Source organism: Rhinoderma darwinii, chromosome 3, assembly GCF_050947455.1.
Source record: "Rhinoderma darwinii isolate aRhiDar2 chromosome 3, aRhiDar2.hap1, whole genome shotgun sequence".
NCBI classification, from domain to species: Eukaryota; Metazoa; Chordata; class Amphibia; order Anura; family Rhinodermatidae; genus Rhinoderma; species Rhinoderma darwinii.
The window spans coordinates 277,629,490-277,652,336 of NC_134689.1; the positions used below are offsets into that span (position 1 = coordinate 277,629,490).

The 22,847-nt window shown below is 42.1% G+C and overlaps 1 protein-coding gene across 1 annotated transcript; it reads left to right on the top strand.

Annotated features, from left to right (window-relative positions):
- The first annotated feature begins 1,157 nt into the window (after window positions 1-1,157).
- Window positions 1,158-22,294, top strand: PYGO1 (pygopus family PHD finger 1). Its single transcript, XM_075855212.1, has 3 exons — window positions 1,158-1,537; window positions 15,615-15,697; window positions 19,931-22,294. Exons 1-3 carry the CDS (start codon window positions 1,510-1,512, stop codon window positions 21,005-21,007), a joined length of 1,188 nt encoding a protein of 395 aa, XP_075711327.1. The 5' UTR covers window positions 1,158-1,509; the 3' UTR covers window positions 21,008-22,294.
- Window positions 22,295-22,847: the final 553 nt, after the last annotated feature.

Genomic DNA, 22,847 nt, shown 5'->3' on the forward strand with positions numbered 1-22,847 from the left:
TCATTCAGGACGCAGGACAGGGTGAGCGGACGAGTGGTGGCCGGGGCGCGGGGCAGCCAGTATGAGGTCGGTGCAGTGAGTGGCCCCTGACCCGCTGGCGTCCCGAGTAGTGGCCATGGCGCGGGGCATGTACTCCCGGTGTCGCCCCCCCCTTACAGTGCGGCGGGCGGCGTCCTGTGCGACCGCACTGGTCGCACGTACCTAAGGCCGGCCATGGCTAGGAGTCCCTGCCTCTCCGTGGAACTACTGTCCCATACTGAAAACATGATTACAGTACGGGACAGTTGTACCGCAGCGAGGCAGGGACACCTAGCGTCGCACATAACTATGATGCTAGGAGCCCGGCTCCCTGCAGTGTGTTCGGTCCTGGACTTGCGGTCGAAATACGTTCCGTCCTTTACGGACCGAACATGCTCGTGTGAATCCAGCCCTACAGCCTTCTCTTCAATGGGAGGTTGTAATACTGTGAACCACCGCTACAAGTGTGTCGGTGATTCGGTATGAGCAGTAAATGAAGGGGAAGTAGCGCTGCGGCCCCTTCAAAAACAGCTGATCGCCGGGGTACCGGGAGTCAGACCCCGACCCGATAAGATATTAATGGCCTATCCTGAGGATAGGACATTCATTTCTTAGGACTGGGCAACCCCTTTAATACTTTTCCCACCCAGCACAGCATGCGCCAAATTCACCAACACGTTAATAAATTATCTGTACAAAGTCCAAATCTGGAGCCGCATCCATTTTTTTGGTCATGGGAGTACATAAATATGACGTATGGCCCGAATGCTATGCCAGAAAAGCGTCATAAATACATTGATAAATCTACCGCATGAATCACTGCACAGGATGGGCTTCAAGAATAAAAACTAGTGCAAACACCGGAACAAGTGCCCTAGCAAGCAACCAATCAGATCACGGTTTTCATTTTTCTAGCGCATGTGGTAAAATACAAGCGGGGCTCTGATTAGTTGCTGTGAACAGCCGCTCCCCGGCTTGTGATCACTAGTATATATGTGGCCCAGTATCGTTTTATTATATAAGCTCTAGAGCATTTCCTGTACTCCGTGATAACCTGTGACCCTGGAGGCTGCACAGCGCAACGTGACCAGTAGATGGCGCATTCTCCGCTCCGTTCTTATATGAAGTGTCTGTGACAGCTCTAGCATTACATAGTCTGGCTGAGCGGTCGATTACTCAGCCGCCTGTCTCCGTACTTCCCGGTGGGGCAGCTTCATTATAAGCTCAACCTCATGACCCGAGTTTTGCTCTACAAGTAATGACGGCAGCGGGGGCAACTTGACAAACTTTACACAAAGTGTCCGGAGCAGGAGAGGAGGCAGTCACACTCACTCCCGGTCAGGTGCCCGCTCTTCCGGCTCCATGTGTTTGTTATGTCCGCAGGACAGGAACAGAAACCTTATAAGAGAGATCGCTGTAACCCGGCCTGGGCCCTCTTCATGTGCAGGGAGGGCAGGTCTGGGGCCTAGGACATAACTCAGGGACAGTCACATGGACAAGTCATTGTGGGACAGAGCAGGTTTGTATACTTCTGTATTTCTATAGGTGTGATGACTGAGGACCCTCCACCCCAATCAATGATGTGTGATCTATAGAATAATATCCTATTATCACATGAAATACTTTACATAAGACTTGGTGATGATATTATATATAGGTGATGTGGAGGGGTGCAGTCACCCACACAAACAACTTTACATTCACTTTGCGAGTCTTGTTACACTCCTTGTACGTTGTCTTTAAGGCCTAAGCGATTGCCATTAAGTGATTACCAGATTAGAGGTCTTCTAGGCAATGACACTGGGCCAGATATTATATGCACGATCCATCTGCGAGCTTTTCTTATTTAAGAGGCGGTTAGTCCTATAAATAATATCTATACATTACATTGTTCTAATAATGACTGCTGGCCCTTTAAATGTTCTACTTGTCATTGTATCTGCTTAGAGAATTCTATGGCTGTGGTTCTGGAATGCTGTACTATTGTATATAGAGAGAATTGTATTAGACAGATGTGGTGTTTTTTTCTTTTGGAACCTCTTAATTCACCGATGTGTATAGTATATAGTTTAGAGGGAATCGGTCACCACCGTTCCTGAGATTCGGCATCAATGCCCTAACACATACAATCCGGGATGGAGTAGGGGGACATTTGTTTTCCCATGTGGTATGTAAATGAACTGACTGTTCCCTCTTGGCCAATGAAATGTATGCTGAATGCAGAATGGAGTGTGTCCACAGGTGGAAGTTACTGATGTATCTTATTGGCCGAGAGGACTTGGTACGGTAATTTGCATACCATGACAGGAAACAATCAGTAGGCAGGCGAGCACTCCCGGGAGCTGCAGTCTAAAAGTATACATGGAGTTACGTGCAATCCTGTGGACTGTGTGAAGTTCAAATCCATCAGTTGCTCTACAAGTAGCCTCCCTGCAGTCGCCACCCCTGACTTACCTGCCAACCTGACCCTGCACCTCTTCCAGCGGCAGCTCTAAGGCTGGATTCACACGAGCATGTTCGGTCCGTAAAGGACGGAACGTATTTCGGCCGCAAGTACCGGACCGAACACACTGCATGGAGCCGGGCTCCGAGCATCATAGTTATGTACGACGCTAGGAGTCCCTGCCTCGCTGCGGGACAACTGTCCCGTACTGTAATGATGTTTTCATTAACTTTTTCTTCGTTTCCTCTTGCAATTTTATCCCCACGACCATTTTAACACCAGGTCTATAGGAATTGGGTGCATGTCCAGTAGTCTGCTATTTAAAGGAATATACTATTTCCCAATACATAAACCCTACGTTTGTATAGTCAAATGCTTACGTTTTTGTCACAGTCTATGGGAAATTACCCAGGTCATGTGATAAAATAGTGCCAAGCCCCTCAGAACTGGTGCCAGAAAAAATGGCAGCCGCTCACCACTACTTCCTTTATATTGTGACTTTACAAATCTTTAATGACTTTGCTCATGAACAAAAAAAAGGATACGTTTTTGAAGTGAAAACGGACTCCAATGTATAAAGCATATACGACGTATATGACAAAAAGATGTTAAAAATTCATACTTTTTGCAAAACGTCAGCGTATACTGCAAATGTTGCAGAAAACGAGATGTGTACTGCGCCTTAGCAACTGGGTTACATGACATTAGGGTTTCCACTTGACCGGTAAACCACCATCCCAGCCAGTAGTAATACCGGGTAGCTGGTGCCGCTACTTTAAACTGCCTAGATTAATTGCCGGAAATTTGGATGCACTGCACCTAATGTTTGTGTAAATGATTTTAAACTAACGGATCTTATTATTCCTCCCCTACCCGTTGCCACGAAGATCTATTTGTACGGCTATGTTCACATGTTATGTGAGCACAATTGGCTTACACCTCGGAAAAACTTCCGCTGTATAGGCCAAATGTATCAATGGGCCCGATTCTGGGTGGTATGTGTTGGAGTGCTTCTTTTTTTTTTTTTTCTTTTTTTTTTTTCTGCATAGGAAAGCGCAGCACTCTGACATTTACTTTAGGGTAAATGTTTAACATTGTGGCCAATGACTGATGTATACCACTGTATGGCTATACAGTGGCATACATTGGGGAATACTCCTGATGAACACCTCGAACGTATAGCCCTAGCATGATGTGACGAGCTTTACTATGTAGGTAGAGGGGGTCGTAGGGCATGGAGCGCACAGTGAGTGCCAATCATGATTTATACTTGCTGCGCAGCTTTATCTATGCAGAGTTGGAGCGGGATTACAGGCTATAGCGGTCAGTGAGCCATCTAGTAGCCGGCTCGCTGACGTGTATTGTTTTGTGTCTTGTAATCCAGGCCAAACTTGTCTTGGGTAACGCTTTTAAGCAACCAAAAATTGGTTCGCACTGACTGTGCAAGGCTCTCCTGGACAATGGAGTCCTCCCTGACCTGAGGGACACTACAGCGCCATCCCCCGTTTATCTGCTGCTATATCCCTCAATGCTGGCTCAGGTGAGTTTTGTTGAGGGGGGCTTGAAGTTGTTCGGTCCTCCAGGATATCGTTTTTTTTGTTTTTTTTAAATTTAGCCCTCTTCTTCTTGAAGAATAATAGGGCTTTTCAATACCAGGTTAGTAAAAATAAAATAAATTGTTCTCCCTCCATATGGCGACCAGTGAACTGAGTGCCACTTCCATACATGCCACTCTCCCTGCAGAGTCCGAGCAGTGAACGTGGCACCTATACATTGCCAAGAAAGGTTTTCCCTGCTGCAGCCGTGTCACACCTTGGCCGTACAAAAGGCCCTCTTTGCGGTGTATGGATTTGTATGAATTTTTCACGTGCTTATCATTGATTTCAATGGGAGGCAGAGGCGTTTTTTTTTTCTTACCAGGCGACTTTTAACTGCTTGTGGGAAAAAGAGCAGCATGTCCTTTCATGCCACGGTTTCCGCCTCTGACCGCCCATTAAAATCGATGGGAGGAAGAAAAAACCTGTGGCGCTAGTTTCCGAGAGTTTTTTGCAGCGCTTTTTGCCCGCGTACTCTGCACTAGCTTCGTGGCCGCAGGCGAAAAACATTGCGCAGACAGGTCAAAATCTGCCTCAAAACTCCTGAAAGAATTCTAAGGGTAGGTTCACACAGTTTTTTGCAGGCAGAAAATCTGCCTTAAAATTCAGTTTGGAATTTTGAGGCAGATTTTGCTCTGCCTGCACGCCGATTTTCACGGCCATTGAGCGCCACGGCCAAAAAACGCAGCGAAATACGCTTTCTCTGCCTCCCATTGATGTCAATGGTAAGTGAGAGATGTAAACACCCGGTGATAGGGCATGCTGCATCTTGAAATCAATGAAAGGCATTTTCGGCCGTTTTTTTTGGTGCGGTTTCCGCGTCAAAAAAGGCAGATTTCTGCCTGCAAAGAACTGTGAGCAGGGCTTTATTCTTCAAGAATGTGAGGTCTAAATAAAAAGCAGTGAAAGTACCATACACTGAAATACATAAGTATTGCAGTATATTGTATCAGCGATCAAACGATGTTCATTTTTCTCGGACAATGGTGAACATTATTTATTATTTTCTAGGTGAAAAATACTGCATTTCTCTGTGCAATCTTAGCCAGCTTCACACGGACATAATATACCACATTTAAGCACCAATATTATGTCTCAACATAGAGATTCCTTTTTTACTGACCTGCACTTACGTCTTCATAAGGAACTATCATAATACTAATAATTCCCACGCAAGTAGCAAACCACACTGAATAATCTGCTAAAAACGAAACATTGTGCCACTCACAGGACATGATGTCTATTCACACTCCCGACACTTCGGTTAAGTTTCTGTGGGACTCAATCAGAGCACAGTGTGATCTCGTGAGATCACGCTGTGCTGTATGAGTAAGTCCCACAGAAACTTTACCGAAGTGTCGGGAGTGTGAATAGACATCATGTCCTGGCTGGAGGCAATGTCTATTCACTTTGGTAAAGTTAATGTGGGCGTATGTGACAGCGTGATCTCGTGAGATCATGCTGTGTTGTGAGTACAGCTAAAAACTAATGGGGATAAGTGTATGACGCTGATTGGTCAGCCTCATACACTCCTCTGTACAACGCCCAGTTGGTAAAAAGTTAAAACACGCCCAGTTGTCTTAAACTAATTAGCATAAATCTAAAATTGTTTATAACTTGCTCAAAATTGATCGTTTTTCAAAATAAAAACCACTGTTATCTACATTACAGTGCCAATCAGATTATGTAAGAGATAGGGAATTTATAATCTGGTGACAGAGCCTCTTTAATGAAAACCCAAAATTTAGTGTCTCAGAAAATTAGAATATTATAAAAGCCCAATTTCAAAAATGATTTTTAATACCGAAATGTTGGCCTACTGTAAAGCATGTACAGTATATGCCCTCAATACTTGGTCGTGACTCCTTTTGCATGAATTACTGAATCAATGCTGCGTGGGATGGAGGCGATCAGCCTGTGGCACTGCTGAGGTGTTATCAATGCGGCGTGGCATGGGGGTGATCAGCCTGTGGCACTGCTGAGGTGTTACCAATGCGGCGTGGCATGGAGGCGATCAGCCTGTGACACTGCTGAGGTGTTATGGAAGCCCAGGTTGCTTTGATAGCGGCCTTCAGCTCGTCTGCATTGTTGGGTCTGGTGTCTCATCTTCCTCTTGACAATACTCCATAGATTCTCTATGGGGTTTAGGTCAGGCGAGTTTGCTGGCCAATCAAGCGCAGTGATACTGTGGTTATTAAACCAGGTATTGGTACTTTTGGCCGCGTAGGCAGGAGCCAAGTCCTGCTGGAAAATGACATCCGCATCTCCATAAAGCTTGTCAGCAGAGGGAAGCATGAAGTACTCTAAAATTTCCTGGGAGACGCTGCGCTGATTCTGGACATGATATAACACAGTGGACCAACACTGCTGCTCAGTGGCCCAAGTCCTGTTTTCAGATGAAAGTAAATTTTGCATTTCATTGTGAAATTAACCCCTTAAGGACGCAGCCTAGTTTGGGCCTTAAGGCTCAGAGCCCATTTTTCAAATCTGACATATTTCACTTTATGTGGTAATAACGTCGGAATGCTTAAACCTATCCAAGCGATTCCGAGATTGTTTTCTCGTGACACTTTGGGCTTCATGTTCGTGGTAAAATTTGGTCGATATATTCAGTCTTTATTTGAGAAAAATTGCAAAATTTAGAGAAAATTTAGAAAAAATAGCATTTTTCAGAATTTAAATGCATCTGCTTGAAAAACAGACGGTTATACCACCCACAATAGTCACTAGTTCACATTTCCCATATGTCTACTTTAGATTGGCATCATTTTTAGAACATTATTTTATTTTTCTTGGACGTTACAAGGCTTAGAACATAAACAGCAATTTCTCATATTTTTAAGAAAATTTCAAAAGCCTTTTTTTTAAGGTACCTGTTCAGTTCTGAAGTGGCTTTGAGGGGCCTATGTATTAGAAACCCCCATAAAGCACCCCATTTTAAAAACTAGACCCCTCAAAGTATTCAAAACAGCATTTAGAAAGTTTTTTAACCCTTCAGGCATTTCACAGGAATTAAAGCAAAGTGGAGGTGAAATTTGCAAATTTCGTTTTTATTTCTGAATTTCAATTTTATTCTATTTTTTTTTCTGTAACAAAGAAGGTTTTACCAGAGAAACACTACTAAATATGTATTGTCCAGATTCTTCAGTTTTTAGAAATGTCCCACATGTGGCTCTAGTGCGCTCGTGGACTAAAACACAAGCCCTAGAAGCAAAGAAGCACCTAGTGCATTTTGGTGGTGCTTTTTTATTAGCATATATTTTAGGCAGCATGCCAGGTTTGCAGAGGTGTTGAGGTGCCAAAACAGTAGGAATCCCCCAAAACTGACCCCATTTTGGAAACTGCACCCCTCAAGGAATTAATTTATGGTTATTGTTACCATTTTGACCCCGTAGTTTTTTCACAGCGCGTATTTGAATTGGGCTGTGAAATTAAGAGTGACAATTTTTCCAATAAGATGTCATTTTTTTATCAGAATTTCTTATTTTCACAGGGAACAAAATGCCCCATTTTGTTGCCCAATTTGTTCTGAGTGCCGCAATACCCCATTTGTGGTGATAAACTGCTGTTTGGGCCCATGGGAGGGCTCAGAAGGAAAGGAGCGCTATGTGTTTGTTGGAGTCCAGATTTTGCTGCATTGGTTTTCGGGTGCCATGTCGCATTTGCAGAGCCCCAGAGGTATCAAAGCAATGGAAACCCACCAGAAGTGACCCCATTTTGGAAACTACACCCCTCAAAGAATTTATTTATGGGTGTTGTGACCATTTAGACCGCACAGTTTTTTCACAGAATTTATTTGAATTGGGCTGTGAATTAAAAAAATATATATTTTTTCCAATAAGAGGTAGTTTTGGCTCAAAATTTCTTATTTTCACAAGGAATAAAATACCGCATTTTGCTGCCCAATTTGTCCTGAGTGTGGCAATACCCTATTTGTGGTGATAAACTGCCGTTTGGGCCCATGGGAGGGCTCAGAAGGAAAGGACCACCATGTGGCCTACTGGGAATTTTCTGGTGCTAAGTCGTGTGTGCAGAAGCCCCTGAGGTATCAGTACAGTTGAAACCCCCGAGAAGTGACCCCGTTTTAAAAACGACACCCCTTAAGGAATTCATCTAGAGGTGTAGTGAGCATTTTGACCCCACAGGTATTGTGTAAAAGATAATGCGCAGCAGATGGTGCAGAGTGAGATTTGCAATTTTCTATATATATGCCATGTCGGTGTCCGATATATTGTGCCCAGCATATGCCACCAGAGACCTACAACCCATAAACTGTAATGTTGGCTCTCCCGGGTACGGCAATACCCTACATGTGGCTGTTATCAGCTGCCTGGGCACACAGCAGGGCTCAGAGGGGAAAGATGAGGAGGGGTAAGCTGTGCGAAGTGGATCAGAGCGAGTAAAACTGGGGTAAATTAAAAATAAAGGGATGTATGATAAACTTTAAAACACTCTTTCATACAGAGCTCTGGTTTTTCGGGACACGTGTCACATTGGTATATTGTGTCCTCCCTTATCCCCCTCTTATAGCAGACTCTGCACCTCTTTTGACTTTTTCCCTTCTTGCCAGTTTGGGGAACTTCTCCTAAAAAGTGTTGCCCTGGTACGATGCGTGTGGCCCCGCTTCCAGAAGTACTGTAAGGCTTCAGGACTTGATCTGACAAGTCCACCCCTCCCATGTACCTATTGTAGTCCAGGATGCAGTCTAGTTTGGGGGTCCCTGTACTGGTACCTCGTACAGGTACATGGGTACTGGTGTGGCATCTCCCTGGTCTTGTACTTGACACACAATATGTTGCTGCTAGATTGTGCCCTGCTCTCACCCCTTCTGAGTGTTTGCCCAAGCAGAGTCGTAGGGAGGCCTCTCAGGTTTCTTCTAGCAGTGCCGCATGCCGCAGGACTTCTGGAAGCGAGGCAGTTGAAGAGTGGGACGCTGGTATAAAAATTATCCAGGTAGAGGTGGTAACCCTGGTCCAGCAGTGGGTGCACCAAATCCCACACAATTTTTGTATTAACTCCCAGTAAGGGGGGGCATTCTGGGGGCTGAGAACTGGTGTCCTTCCCTTCATATATCCTAAATTTGTAGGTATACCCGGATGCACTCTCGCAGCTTATACATCTTCACGCCATACCTTGCCCTCTTACCCGGCAGGTACTCGCGGAATTGAAGCCTCCCTTTCAAATGTACCAGGGATTCATCTATAGAAATACACTTCTCGGTGGTGTATGCTTGGGAAAACCGGGCACTGAAACGGTCTAATAGGGGTCTCCGTTTATACAAACGGTCAAAACTGGGGTCATCTCGGGGTGGGCACGACTCATTATCAGTATAATGTAAGAAGCGAAGTATTGCCTCATTTTTATTTTATTTTTTAGTTTCCAGCTCCGTTCTGAAGTTGCTTTGAGGGGCCCATATATTAGACACCCTTATCAAACACCCCATTTCAGAAACTAGACCCCTCAAAGTATTCACAACAGCATTTAGAAAGTTTATTAACCCTTTAGGCGTTTCACAGGAATTTAGAGCAAAGTAGAGGTGACATTTAATTAATTTAATTTAATTTATTAGGCACCATGACCGGTTTGAAGAGGTCTTGTGGTGCTAAAACAGTGGAAACCCCCAAAAAGTGACCCCTTTTTGGAAACTAGACCCCTTGAGGAATCCATTGTAGTTTTCTTGGGGTGCATGCGGCTTTTTGATCAGTTTTTATTCTATTTTTAGGTGGCGTGGTGACTAAAAACAGCAATTTTACTATTGTTTTTTATTCAATTTTTTTTACAGCGTTCACCGTGCGCTATAAATGACATATTCACTTTATTCTGCGGGGCGATACGATTACGGCGATACCCGATGTTTATAGTTTTTTTTTATGTCTTATGGCGTTTGCACAATAAAATACATTTTGTAAAATATAATTTATTTTTTGTGTTACCTTATTCTAAGAGCCATAACTGTTTTATTTTTCCATCAGGAAAGCCGTGCGAGGACTTATTTTTTGCGTAACGAACTGTAGTTTCGATCAGGACCATTTTTAGGTACATGCGACTTTTTGATCTCTTTTTATTCCATTTTTTGGGAGGTGAAGTGACCAAACAATTGTGATTCTGGTACGGTTTATTATTATTTTCTCTTACGGCGTTCACCGCGCGGGATAAATAACGACATCGTTTTGTAGCTCAGGCCGTTACGGACGCGGTGATACCAATTATGTATAGTTTATTTGTTTATTTATATATTTTTATTAATAATAAAGAACTGATAAGGGAAAAAGGGGGACTTTTACTTTTATTACTTTTAAATCTTTTATTTTCTTATTTTTACACAACTTTTTTTTACTTTTTTACACTTTTTTTACTTTGTCCCACTAGGGGACATGAGGGCAGGAGGCCCTGATCGCTATTCTAATACACTGCACTACATGCGTAGTGCAGTGTATTAGAGCTGTCAGCTGTTCGCTGACAGCAAGCATAGTGGGTCCTGATTTTGTCGGGACCCACTAGGCTTCCGTCGATGGCGTAGCCAGAGTCCATTGTTAGGATTCTGGTTGCCATAGTAGCCATCACGGCCCGCTATCGTGTAGCAGGCCGGCGATGGCAGCTTAACCCCTAAGAAGCCGCGATCGCTATTGAACGCGGCTTCTAAAGGGTTAATCGGCGGGGACCACCGCGATCGGTCCCTGCACACTAAGCTGTGATAGCCTGCTGTCGGAAACAGCAGGTATCACAGCTCAGACACGCGCCGGGGAAAGATGGCGCCGTGTTTACTCAGGTCAGTAATAGTACTGACCTGAGCGCGAACGTTCTACTTAGCAGGACGTACTATTACTGACCTGAGCGCGAAGGGGTTAAGGTCCCGAAGTCTGGAGGAAGAGTGGAGAGGCATCAATCCAAGTTTCTTGCGGTCCAGTGTGACGTTTCCAGTCAGTGATGGTTTGGGGGCCATGTCATCTGCTGGTGCTGGTCCACTGTGTTATATCAAGTCCAGAGTCAGCGCAGCGTCTAGCAGGATATTTTGAGCACTTCATGCTCCTCTCTGCTGACCAGCTTTATGGAGATGATTTCATTTTCTAGCAGGACTTGGCACCTGCCCACGCGGCCAAAAGTACCAATACCTGGTTTACTAACCACAGCATCACTGCGCTTGATTGGCCAGCAAACTCGCCTGAGATAAACCCCATAGAGAATCTATGGAGTATTGTCAAGAGGAAGATGAGAGACACCAGACCCAACAATGCAGACGAGCTGAAGGCCGCTATCAAAGCAACCTGGGCTTCCATAACACCCCAGCAGTGCCACAGGCTGATCGCCCCCATGCCACGCCGCATTGATGCAGAAATTCTTGCAAAAGGAGCCACGACCAAGTATTGAGGGCATATAATGTACATACTTTTCAGTAGACCTACATTTCGGTATTAAAAATCATTTTTGAAATTGGGCTTATATAATATTATAATTTTCTGAGACACTAAATTTGGGGTTTTCATTACCTGTTACCATAATCATCAACATTAAAAGAAAAAAATGCTGGAAATAGATCACTCTGTGTGTAACGAATCTATATAATATATGAGGTTCACATTTTGAATTGCATTACTAAAATAAATTAACTTTTTGATATTTAATTCATTGAGAAGGACTAGTAAGTCACAATCCTGTTTCCCAGCTTTTCTTTGAGTCATATAAAGTTGAGAACATTTTTGGATGCAGAATGTAGCGTTATTTAGTTCTACATTGTGCAACTGCCATGCAACATTTCCTTGTGCTGTGCTTTGGTTCTATATCTAATTTAACCCCTTCAGGACACAGCCAATTTTTTCAAATCTGACATGTTTCACTTTATGTGGTAATAACTTCGGAATGCTTTTACCTATACAAGCGATTCTGAGATTGTTTTCTCGTGACACATTGGACTTTATGTTACTGGCAAAATTTGCTCGATACATTAAGTATTTAATTGTGAAAAACACCAAAATTTAGCGAAAAATTTCAAAAATTTGCATTTTTCTACATTTATATGTATCTGCTTGTAAGACAGATGGTAATACCACACAAAATTGTTGCTAATTAATATCACCCATATGTCTACTTTAGATTGGCATTGTTTTTTGAACATCCTTTTATTTTTCTATGATATCACAAGGCTTAGAACTTTAGCAGCAATTTCTCACATTTTCAAGAAAATTTCAAAAGGCTATTTTTACAGGGACCAGTTCAGTTGTGAAGTGGAATTTAGGGTCTTATATATTAGAAACCCTCAATAAGTCACCCCATTTTAAAAACTTCACCCCTCAAAGTGTTCAAAACAGCATTTAGAAAGTTTCTTAACCCTTTAGATGTTTCACAGGAATTAAGGCAAAGTAGATGTGAAATTTTCACATTTCTTTTTTTTTTTTTTGCAGAAATTCATTTTCCATCTATTTTTTTTGTAATGCAGAAAGTTTTACCAGAGAAACGCAACTCAATATCTATTGCCCAGATTCTGCAGTTTTTAGAAATACCCCATGTGTGGCCCTAGTGCACTTATTGACTGAAGCACCGGCCTCAGAAACAAAGGAGCACCTAGAGGATTTTGGGGCCTCTTTTTTTATTAGAAAATATTTTAGGCACCATGTCGGGTCTGAAAGGCTCTTGCGGCGCCAAAACAGTGGAAATCCCCCAAAAGTGACCCCATTTCGGAAACTATACCCCTTGAGGAAATTATCTAGGGGTATAGTGAGCATTTTGACCCCGCAGGTTTTTTGGAGAAATTATTGGAAGTAGGCCGTGAAAATGAAAATCTACATTCTTTCAAAGAAAATGTAGGTTTAGCTAATTTTTTCTAATTTCCACAAGGACTAAAAGGAGAAAATGCACCACTACATTTGTAAAGCAATTTCTCCCGAGTAAAACAATACCTCACATGTGGTCATAAACGGCTGTTTGGACACACGGCAGGGCTTAGAAGGGAAAGAGCGCCATTTGGCTTTTGCAGCTCAAATTTAGCAGGAATGGTTTGCGGAGACCACGTCGCATTTGCAAAGCCCCTAAGGGACCAAAACAGTGAAAACACCAAAAAAGTGACTCCATTTAGGAAACTACACCCCTTGAAGAATCCATCTAGGGGTGTAGTGAGCATTTTGAACCCACAGGGGTTTCATAGATTTTATTAGAATTGGGCAGTGAAAATAAAAAAAAAAATCCTTTTTCTTCAATAAGACGTAGTTTTAGCTGAAAATGTTTCATTTTCTCAACAAATAAATGAAAAAAAGCAACTTCTCCTGTGTATGGCAATACCACATATGTGGTCATAAACGGCTGTTTGGGCACAGAGTAGGGCTCAGAAGGGAAGGAGCGCCATTTGGCTTTTGGAGTACAGATTTTGCTGGATTGGTTTCTGGGCGCTATGTCGCATTTGCAAAGTCCCTGTGGGACCAAAACAGTGGATCCCCCCCAGAAGTGACCCCATTTTGGAAACTACACCCCTCAAGGTATTCACTTAGGGGTGTAGTGAGCATATTAACACCACAGGTGATTGGCAGAAATTGGTGTGCACTCGATGTTGCAGACTGAAAATTGGATTTTTTTCTATAGATATGCCAATATGTGGCGGCCAGCTTGTGCCACTGGAGACACACACCCCAAAAATTGTTAAAAGGGTTCTCCCGGGTATGGCGATGCCATATATGTGGAAGTAAACTGCGGTTTGGGCACACTGTAGGGTTCAGAAGGGAGGTAGCGCCATTTGGCTTTTGGAGCGTGGATTTTGCTTGTAGTAGTTTTGTATTTAGTCTTACTGGTGTTTCCGTTTATAATGTGCGGGTACATGTAAGCCGGGCGGAGTATATAAGGGTCATAGTCAGGTGGTATAATAGGGTAAACAAAAACAATAAAATAATCCAGAGATGTGTGTTACGCTGTGACACTATCCTTTCTGCACAGGCCAGTGTCGCACTGATATATGGCGTCCTTTCTTATGCCCCTTTTGGTCCACACTCCGCACCTTTGCAGTTTGAGGAATTTTGCTGAGAAGTGTTTTCCTGGTATAATACGGGCACCGTCGCTTGCAGCAGATATGTTTGGACCCTCCCCTTCCTGGTTCCCTAATTTTAGGGGCCTTGATAATTCGCCACTTGAAACAGAAGAAATGTTCCCCTCGGGCCGGCACAACTGCATATTTTTATTTCCTGACTTATTGGAGCCTTAACTCATTTTATTTTTTCATAGACGTAGTGGTATGAGGGCTGTTTTTTTTGCGGGACGAGCTGTAGTTTTTATTGGTACCATTTTGGGGTACATGCGACTTTTTGATCACTTGTTATCCTTTTTTTTGGGGAGGCAAGGTGACCAAAAAACAGCAATTCTGACATTATTTTTTTTAATTCTTTTTATACAGCGTTCACCAATCGTTATAAATTACATGTTACCTTTATTCTGCGGGCCAGTACGATTCCGACGATACATAATTTATAGAACTTTTTTATGTTTTACAACTTTTTGCACAATAAAATAACCTTTGTAAAGAGAATGGATTTTTTCTGTCGCCAAGTTGTGAGAGCCATAACGGTTTTAATTTTTTCGTTGACGGAGCTGTATGAGGGCTTATTTTTAGCGAGACGAGTTATAGTTTTTATTGGTACCATTTTTGGGTACATGCGACTTTTTGATCACTTTTTATTTCAATTTTTGGAAGACAAAGTGACCAAAAAATAGCAATTATGTCAGTATTTTTTAGTTTTTTTTTTTTACGGCGTTCACTGTGCGGAATAAATAACATAATATTTTTATAGTTAAGGTCGTTACGGTCGCAGCGATACCAAATATGTATGGCTTTATTATTTTTTTCAATAATAAATGACTTGATAAAGGAAAAAGGGCGATTGTGTTTTGTGTTATTATTTGAAACTTTTATTGTATTTTTACATCTTTTATTTTTACTTTTTTTACACTTTTTTTTTTTTTTTTTTTACACTTTTCTTTAGTCCCACTAGGGGACTTGAAGGTCCAACTGTTTGTTTGATGTTCTAATACATTGCACTACCCATGTAGTGCAATGTATTAGAACTGTCAGTTGTTCACGGACAGCAAGCCGATCAGGCTCCGCCTCCGGGCGGGGCCTAATCGGCTAACGTAATGGCAGATAGGAAGCCTTTGTTAGGCTTCCGGTTGCCATAGCAATCGGCCCTCGCAACAATCGGCCCCCGCAATCGCGTAGCGGGGTGCCGATGTTACTATAACAACTTAAATGCGGCGGTCACTATTGACTGCCGCAATTAAGGGGTTAATCGGTTCGGATCACCGCTGTGATCCAACCTGATGTTTTCCCCCAGTACTAAGGCTGCTAGTAGCAGCCTGTACTGGGAGATGCCGGGCTGCGGGGAGCGTCTGTGTACTCTGTTAGGAGCACACGTGGATTAACGGGCTGCAGGCACAACGACCAGCTTTGTAGCCCGTTAATCTACGTTGGGTGGTCGTGAAGGGGTTAATGAACCCACAAAGGCTTAAGAATCAACAATTCACTATTCCAAGTGTTAAATGTATTGACGTTCTTTTTCGTAATACACCTGGTTTATGTCTAACAGGAGATGCTGGGGGTTTGGAGGGATTGAGGCCACGCGTACAGTTGGGATGTCCGGAAAAAAAAAAGCGCAAATCAACCGTGCAGGTAAGTCTCACATAAAGGAACATATTATTTAGTATCATTGTCAACAATCCTTTTTATATGTCAAAGAAAAATGTCATTGACAAGCAAAGTAAAATCTAGTTCCGTGGTTACCTCCAGGTCTCTCTATTCATTGCTTTTTTTAACAAAAGGCTTCATGATTGAGTTATACAGAGGCATAATATGGTGCTCATAGATTTTTATGGGGCCCTACTGTATCTCTGTATGCCTCTGATTTCATACAGGTTTTTTGTTTTTTCTGTCAGAACCCGTATGAATTTGAGAGAATTGTAGACTTTGTAGTACGGAGATATTCTTCCCTAGAGGCAATAGATGTGTAATATACAGTGCTGTATGTAGGCACCACACTGTGGCAACACCAGATTCTTAATGGGTAGCATGGATCTTATTTAGATGTGTTGGCAACCTGGGCAAGCGTAAGGATTTGTCCGTAAGTGACTTTGACAAGGGCTTGTGATGCCTAGACGACTGGGTCAGAGCATTGGTTAGCACCTACCAAATGTACAACCGGAGAACGTGGGGAGTGAAGGCTAGCCCGTCTTGTCCAATGCACAAATTGCTAAAAAAAAAAGTGAATGCTGTCTATAATACAAAGGCGTCGGAACACACAGGGCATCGCAGCTTGTGTTTGGGGCTACTGAGCCATTTAGTGCCCATGCTGACCCCTGTTCACCGTTGAAAGTGTTTACAATGGGCACGTGAGCATCCGACCTGGACCACGGAGCAATGATAGTGTGGCCTGTTCTGATGAATAACATTTTTTTTTTTACAATGTGTGGATGGCCGGGAGCGCGTGTGTCGATTTAACAGGAGAAGATATGACATCAGAATGGCAAGAAGGCAAGCCTGCGGAGGGATTGTGATGCTCTGGGTAATAGGGAATGGTTTGAGGAACATGAGAGTTCAAGCTGAACTGATCTTAACCCCTTCCCATCGTACACAACCTTCAGATTTTAATTCTCGTTTTTTCCTCCCCACCTTCTAAAAGCCATAACGTCTTTCTTTTTCCATCGATATAGTACTATGAGGGCTTGATTTTTGTGGGACAAGTTGTAGTTTTTCTTAGCACCATTTATTTTGCCGTATAATGTACTAGGAAACAGGGAAAAAAATATTTGGGGGGTAGAAAATGGAAAAAAAAAACAACTATTCCATGTTTTTTTGCCCACCTTTTTACGGAATTCACTGTGCAATTAAAACAACCTGTTAACTTTATTCTGTGGGTCAATACGATTACGCCGATGCTAAATATATATAGTTTTTTTCTATATTTTACTACTTTTAAAAGTTAAAACCTAAGTTTAAAAAATAATTTATTTTGTGTCGCCAAATTCTGAGAGCCACAACTTTTTTTATTTTTCCGTCGATTAAGTGGTATGATGGCTTATTTTTTGCGGGATAAGCTGTAGTTTTTAATAATACCATTTTGGTGTACATGTGACGGTTTGATCACTTTTTATTGAATTTTTTTGTGGGAGATTAGGTGACCAAAAAATAGATTCTGGCATTTACAAATTATTCTTTTTTTTTTTACGGCGTTCACCGTGTGGGTTAAATAATGATATAATTGGTATCGCCGCTTCTGTAAAAGTCTGAACTATTACAATATGTTTATTACATTTTCTACTATGCTCTTGGGGGGAAATGGGAAAAGGGGGGTTTTTTGAACTTTTAATTTATTTTTTGACACACTTTTTAAAAAATAATAATTTATTAGTTGCTATTGACCGCAGCATTTAATGAGCTAAACGAGCGGGATAGCGCTCTGGCGTAATGCCGCTCGTTACTCTGAGGTATCGGTTGTAACAAACAGCCGACACCCGCATCGTGTGGAGCGGGTTCACTCCGTGAGCCCGTTCCATACTTCCCCTACCCGACTTTGGTGTGTGTATACGTCAAATGTCGGGAAGGGGTTAATCGAGCATCTGGGGGATGACTTGAAAAAAATAAGACTGATCCATGGAGGCCCCAGCTCACAACTTACAGGACTTAACCCTTTCCCGCTGCTCCACTTGCGATTTACGTCGGGAAAGGGTTTTTAAATATGGCGCCAGCTACGTAGCCGCTGGGTCTCTGCTGTGTTACGGGTCTTTCCTTAGATCACATATAAACAAACACATTACGTATCCACGCGTCCGAAAATGCCTGAACTATAAAAATCTAAAAGTATTTTTCCAATACGTTGAACGCCGTAACGGGGGAAAAAAGGTCAAATTGGCCGAAATCAGGTTTTTTTTTCCACTCCAACCCCCAAATTTGTTTTAATAATAAGTGATTGAAATGCCAGACGTTCCCCAAAATGATATTGGTAAAAATGTTTGGTTTCTTTCAAACATTTACATTTTCTTAAAGGTACTAAAACATAACAAAAACTATATAAATTAGTAAAATTTGTCCCATAAAAATGAAGCCCTCATATGGCTGTGTGAACGAAAAATTTTAAAAAGTTAGGACTTTTTTTTGAAGGCGGGAAGGAAAAAACAAAAGCATAAAAATGAAAATTAGTCTGGTCCTGTAAGGGTTAAATGATCTGCTAACATGTGTGTGTGTGTGTGTATATATATATATATCTCAGAAGTTCTGGGACACACCTCTTAATCATTCAAAGTCAGGTGTTTTATTCATTCCCATTGCCACAGGTGTATAAATGCAAGCACCTAGCCATACAGATGAACTTTGCGAACATTTGTGAAAGAATGGGTCATTCTAAATAGATCACGGAGTTCCAGCGTGGTACTGTAATAGGATGTCACTGTTGCAACAAGTCAGTCAGTGAGATTTCTTCCCTTCTAGATATTCCACGATCAACTGTGTCGTTTTATTGCAAAGTGGAAGCGTTTAGGAACCACAGCAACTCCTCCACTAAGTGGCAGACCACGTAAAGTTACGGTGCGGGGTTGCCAAGTCCTGCCGTGCATGGTGACATTTATGCACGAACACTGTTGACTCAATAACTGCAGAGTTTAAACCACCTCTGGCATTAACAGCAGTACAAAAACGGTGTGCTAGGAGCTTCATGGCATGGGTTTCTATGGCCGAGCAGCTGCATACTAGCCTTACATCACCAATCACAATGCCAAGCGTTGGATGGAGGGGTGTTCGGCACGCCGCCACTGGACTCTGGAGCAGTGGAAATGTGTTCTGTGGAGTGACGAATCACGCTTCTCCATCTGGCAGTCTGATGGACGAGTCTGGGTTTGGCGAATGCCAGGAGAAAGTTACCTGCCTGACTGCATTGTGCCAACTGTGAAGTTTGGTGGAGGGTTTAATGTTATGGTTTGGTTTTTTCAGGGGTTGGCCAAGGCTCATTAGTTCCAGTGAAGGGAAATATTAATGAATCCACATACCAAGACATTTTGGACAATTGTATGCTTCCAACTTTGTGGGAACAGTTTGGGAAAGACTCTTTTCTGTTCCAGCATGACTGCCCCCCAGTGCACAAAGCAATGTCCATAATGTCATGGTTGGGTGAGTTTGGTGTGGAAGAACTTGACTGGCCCGCACACAGACCTGACCTCAACCCCATCAAACACCTTTGGGGTGAGCTAGAATGGAGATTGTGAGCTAGGCCGTCTTGTCCAAAATCAGTGTCGGCCCTCACTTGCTCTTCTGAATGAATGGGCAAAAATTCCTACAGACAAACTCCAAAAAAATAATATTTTTTTTATTTACACCAACAAAGAAGAAAGCAGCATTGTGATCAGGAAACCTAGGTGCAAGCCCCTGAATGCTGATTCAGTATCCACACGAGATGCCCAAATAACAGCACTCCAGTGGTCCAGTGAGACAGAGAGTTTTACTTTATTCACCCCCGAATTCTTTTAGCCAGGCTCCCGGGAGCCTTTCTCAAGTAATCCCCATTGAGCTGGGCTGAAATGTTTCAGAGGTGAATAAACTCCATTTTCTTTTTCACTGAACCACCGTTGTGGTGCCATTTTATTTTTTTTCTAAAGACAATTTTTTTTTTTCACTACAACACAGATTTGGACAGGTATAGCTTTTGACTACTCATGTCTATAAGCTGTAGATGGCTAATAATCTGGTATATGAACTTCACCGAGTCTGAAGTTTTGATGTTTTCTTATTACTTTAAATTCTACTGTAGGTCAGTTGTTTTTATTTGTTCAAATATTTTGTCCATTGTGATCCCACGTTAAAATATAATATATATATTTTCAGCCTTCATCTTCATGTTGTTTTTTTGTTCTCTTATAGGGGTCTACTCTTCCTACTATCTCGGAATATGCACCACCAACGAACACCAGCTCAGACCATCTTGTTGCCTCTAATCCTTTTGATGATGACTATAGTATTTCCCCTCTTTCAGGGTACACTTACTTTGGAAAACCAGGATATGCCAACATCGAAGCTTTTAGCATTTTTAAGATGCCACCTAATACATCACCAAAAAGGCCTTCTCATAATGGTGGCTCACAAAACTTTAGAAATCAGCCACTGTCTTTTCCAAAAGAAGTGAAAAGTATGGCTCTGGGGAAAACGTTTCCATTTAGCAATCTACAGGAAGCCTCACCTTTTGAAAATGATCCATTTTTTAATAGTGGACTTGGACAAACTATTACTATGCCTGGTCAGCACTTTAGACCGAGGCATACTCAAGATGTCTTTCACATGACCAGTCTAAACTCTGGCCAACGAAACAACGTTCAGCCCTTGTATAGAGCTCAAGGTGGCAAAGTGCACTTTAATCCGCAACTCGAGGGAAGCCATGCGTTTGAACAGGCACAGCCTCACTTTATGCATCCAAAAATATCTAACTATAAGCAAGAATTTTATCCTGCATCAATCAAAAATTGTAACCTGATCCCAGCTGCATTCGTAGACCAATCCAATCCAGATAACTACTCCCAGCCTACTACTGATCTACGGAGTTCTAAAAAACACGCAATTGCTTCAGAAAAGTCACAGTCCGATACCATAGACCTAACCGATAGTGGTCCTGGAAATAGAGCCCACAGCAAGACTTCACTTTCTAAACTCGCAAAAAGAGATGTGACACCTAGTGAAAAATGTAATAGATGGCTCCTCCAGTCCAGTTTTTGTGGTCCTTTGTCCACCGACACATTGAACCCATGTGGTATTTGTTCTATTGAAGTCAATAATGTTGGGGATGCCATCATGTGTGAAGTTTCTTGTCAGAAGTGGTTTCATCGAGCATGCACTGGGATGACCGAGATTGCCTATGCACTACTCACCGCAGAAGCTTCAGCGATTTGGGGTTGCGATACTTGTATGGCAAAGAAAGATGTTCAGTTGGTGCGCACGCGTAAATAAAAGACCCGCCGTCATTTCTAGGGATTAGAGCCTTCTTCAGCTAGGAGAACCGTGTTGGTAAAGTGGATTTTTGTTGTATACCAAGCCATATCCGAATGCCTTAGAAAGTCCTCCCTTACCAGCGGTCCCATTTTATTTTTTTGCTGCTGAAACTTAATCGTTCAGCTACATTAATGGTTGAAGAGGCACCCAAAGACTGAGCACCTTAGTTTAATGAATTGTGAACGTGTTTTTATTTTTCCAAACAATCGATCTAAATCTTGAAACTTGTCGATACAAATATAAAGACTTCTGTAGGCCTTCATTTATTTTATTTTTTTTCCCTCTCGTCAGATGATCTGATCAATATATGCTTCTCTGAGATCTTTTGCACTATTTAGAGTTACAATATTTTTTTTTTTTTTTTAATCAAGATCACGTTTTTTAGGGGCAGCACAAAGTGTAAACCTAAATGAAAAAGTAAGTTAGATTGTGGGAGTTGCACTAGACTACCTGTACTGAGGAGTTGCGTGTTCTGTGTGGGATGTTGTCATTCGAAATTGTGTATATTGAATCACGGCACTTATCCCTTTAAATGTGAGCTCTAGATTTAACCATAATGTCTTGAATATTTATATAGTTAGCACATTGAAGTCCGGTTAGTGGATTAGTTGTTTGGGCTGGATTTCTATTTGCTTTACTTCTACAATACCGGTCTGTGTACAAGTAACGGGGCTGTATGCCTGTTGTGACACTGAGGGACAGTATGCAATATTGATATCTAGGTAGCTGGCCTCCGATCATAGACACTTTACTGTGTTTGTTTCATTTGCTTTGGGGCAAGTGGTGTGTTAAAGATTGATTTGGGAATAATAAAAAATTAGCACCTCGGGCTGATTGCTCATCTGTCGCTTTCATTCTGACATTACGGAAGGCTCTAACTTACTATGTGATTCATACAGAAATATATAAACATCGGAGAATGTTGGAATAAAGGCAAGACCAGTGATTAGGCATTTGTGGTTCCTTTTTCTTTCTTTTTTTCTTTATTGTTACATCTGTATTGTAACTAATGTTTTTGACCCTTTAATTACCATTACTTTATCGACTTGAAGGACAATTTTTATTTGATGATTTTATAGTGTACTGAGGACTTTTATTTGTTCTAGAAACTTGTTTCTTAATATTGTATACCTACTTAGGAGCAAATGTTAACAAGTAGGAGATTAAATAAAGTACCTTGCACTTGGAGACCAGCAGAATATTTTTCTCCACCAACAATTGGTGTAATAAAAGAACATTACCTAACCGCCTCTTGTTTTCATTAAAATTCAGTTTGTGGCACTTATAGGGGGAGATTCATCAAAACTGGTGCAAAGGAGAAGTGGAGTAGTTGCACCAATCAAAAAGCAGCTTTAATTTTTTAGTGGACCTTTGGAAAATGAATGCAGTGACTTGATTGGTTGCCATGGGCAACTACTTCACTTTTTGCTACGGAGATTTATCAAAACCAGTGCATAGTACTTCACTCCCCTTGCCATACACAGGAGTGAATGGGAAACATTGTCTTCGGCCCAGTTCACATTATTACTAGAGTACACTATTTGTTCAGTACATCAACTATGCACTATATGGACATCCCAATACCAGTCTTTAGCAGGTTGCCATTTTACCTTATACCAGGAGTCAACGACCCACAAAGCTATTCTGTTCGTTCCTCAATGGCACTGTGTGATTAAGGCCTAGTGTGCAAAGTTTTTTTGCTGGTGGAAAAAAAATCTTCACATCTGCCTCCCATTGAAAGCAATGGAGGGTAAGTTGGGCTGTTTGGCGCTGATTCTGACACGGTTTTCATGCCAAA

Coding starts and splice junctions, on each gene's coding strand:
- PYGO1 (XM_075855212.1), top strand. CDS start 1,510: ATGGACAAGTCATTGTGGGACAGAGCAG. Junction 1,538..15,614: donor GTCATTGTGGGACAGAGCAG/GTTTGTATACTT, acceptor TATGTCTAACAG/GAGATGCTGGGGGTTTGGAG. Junction 15,698..19,930: donor AGCGCAAATCAACCGTGCAG/GTAAGTCTCACA, acceptor GTTCTCTTATAG/GGGTCTACTCTTCCTACTAT.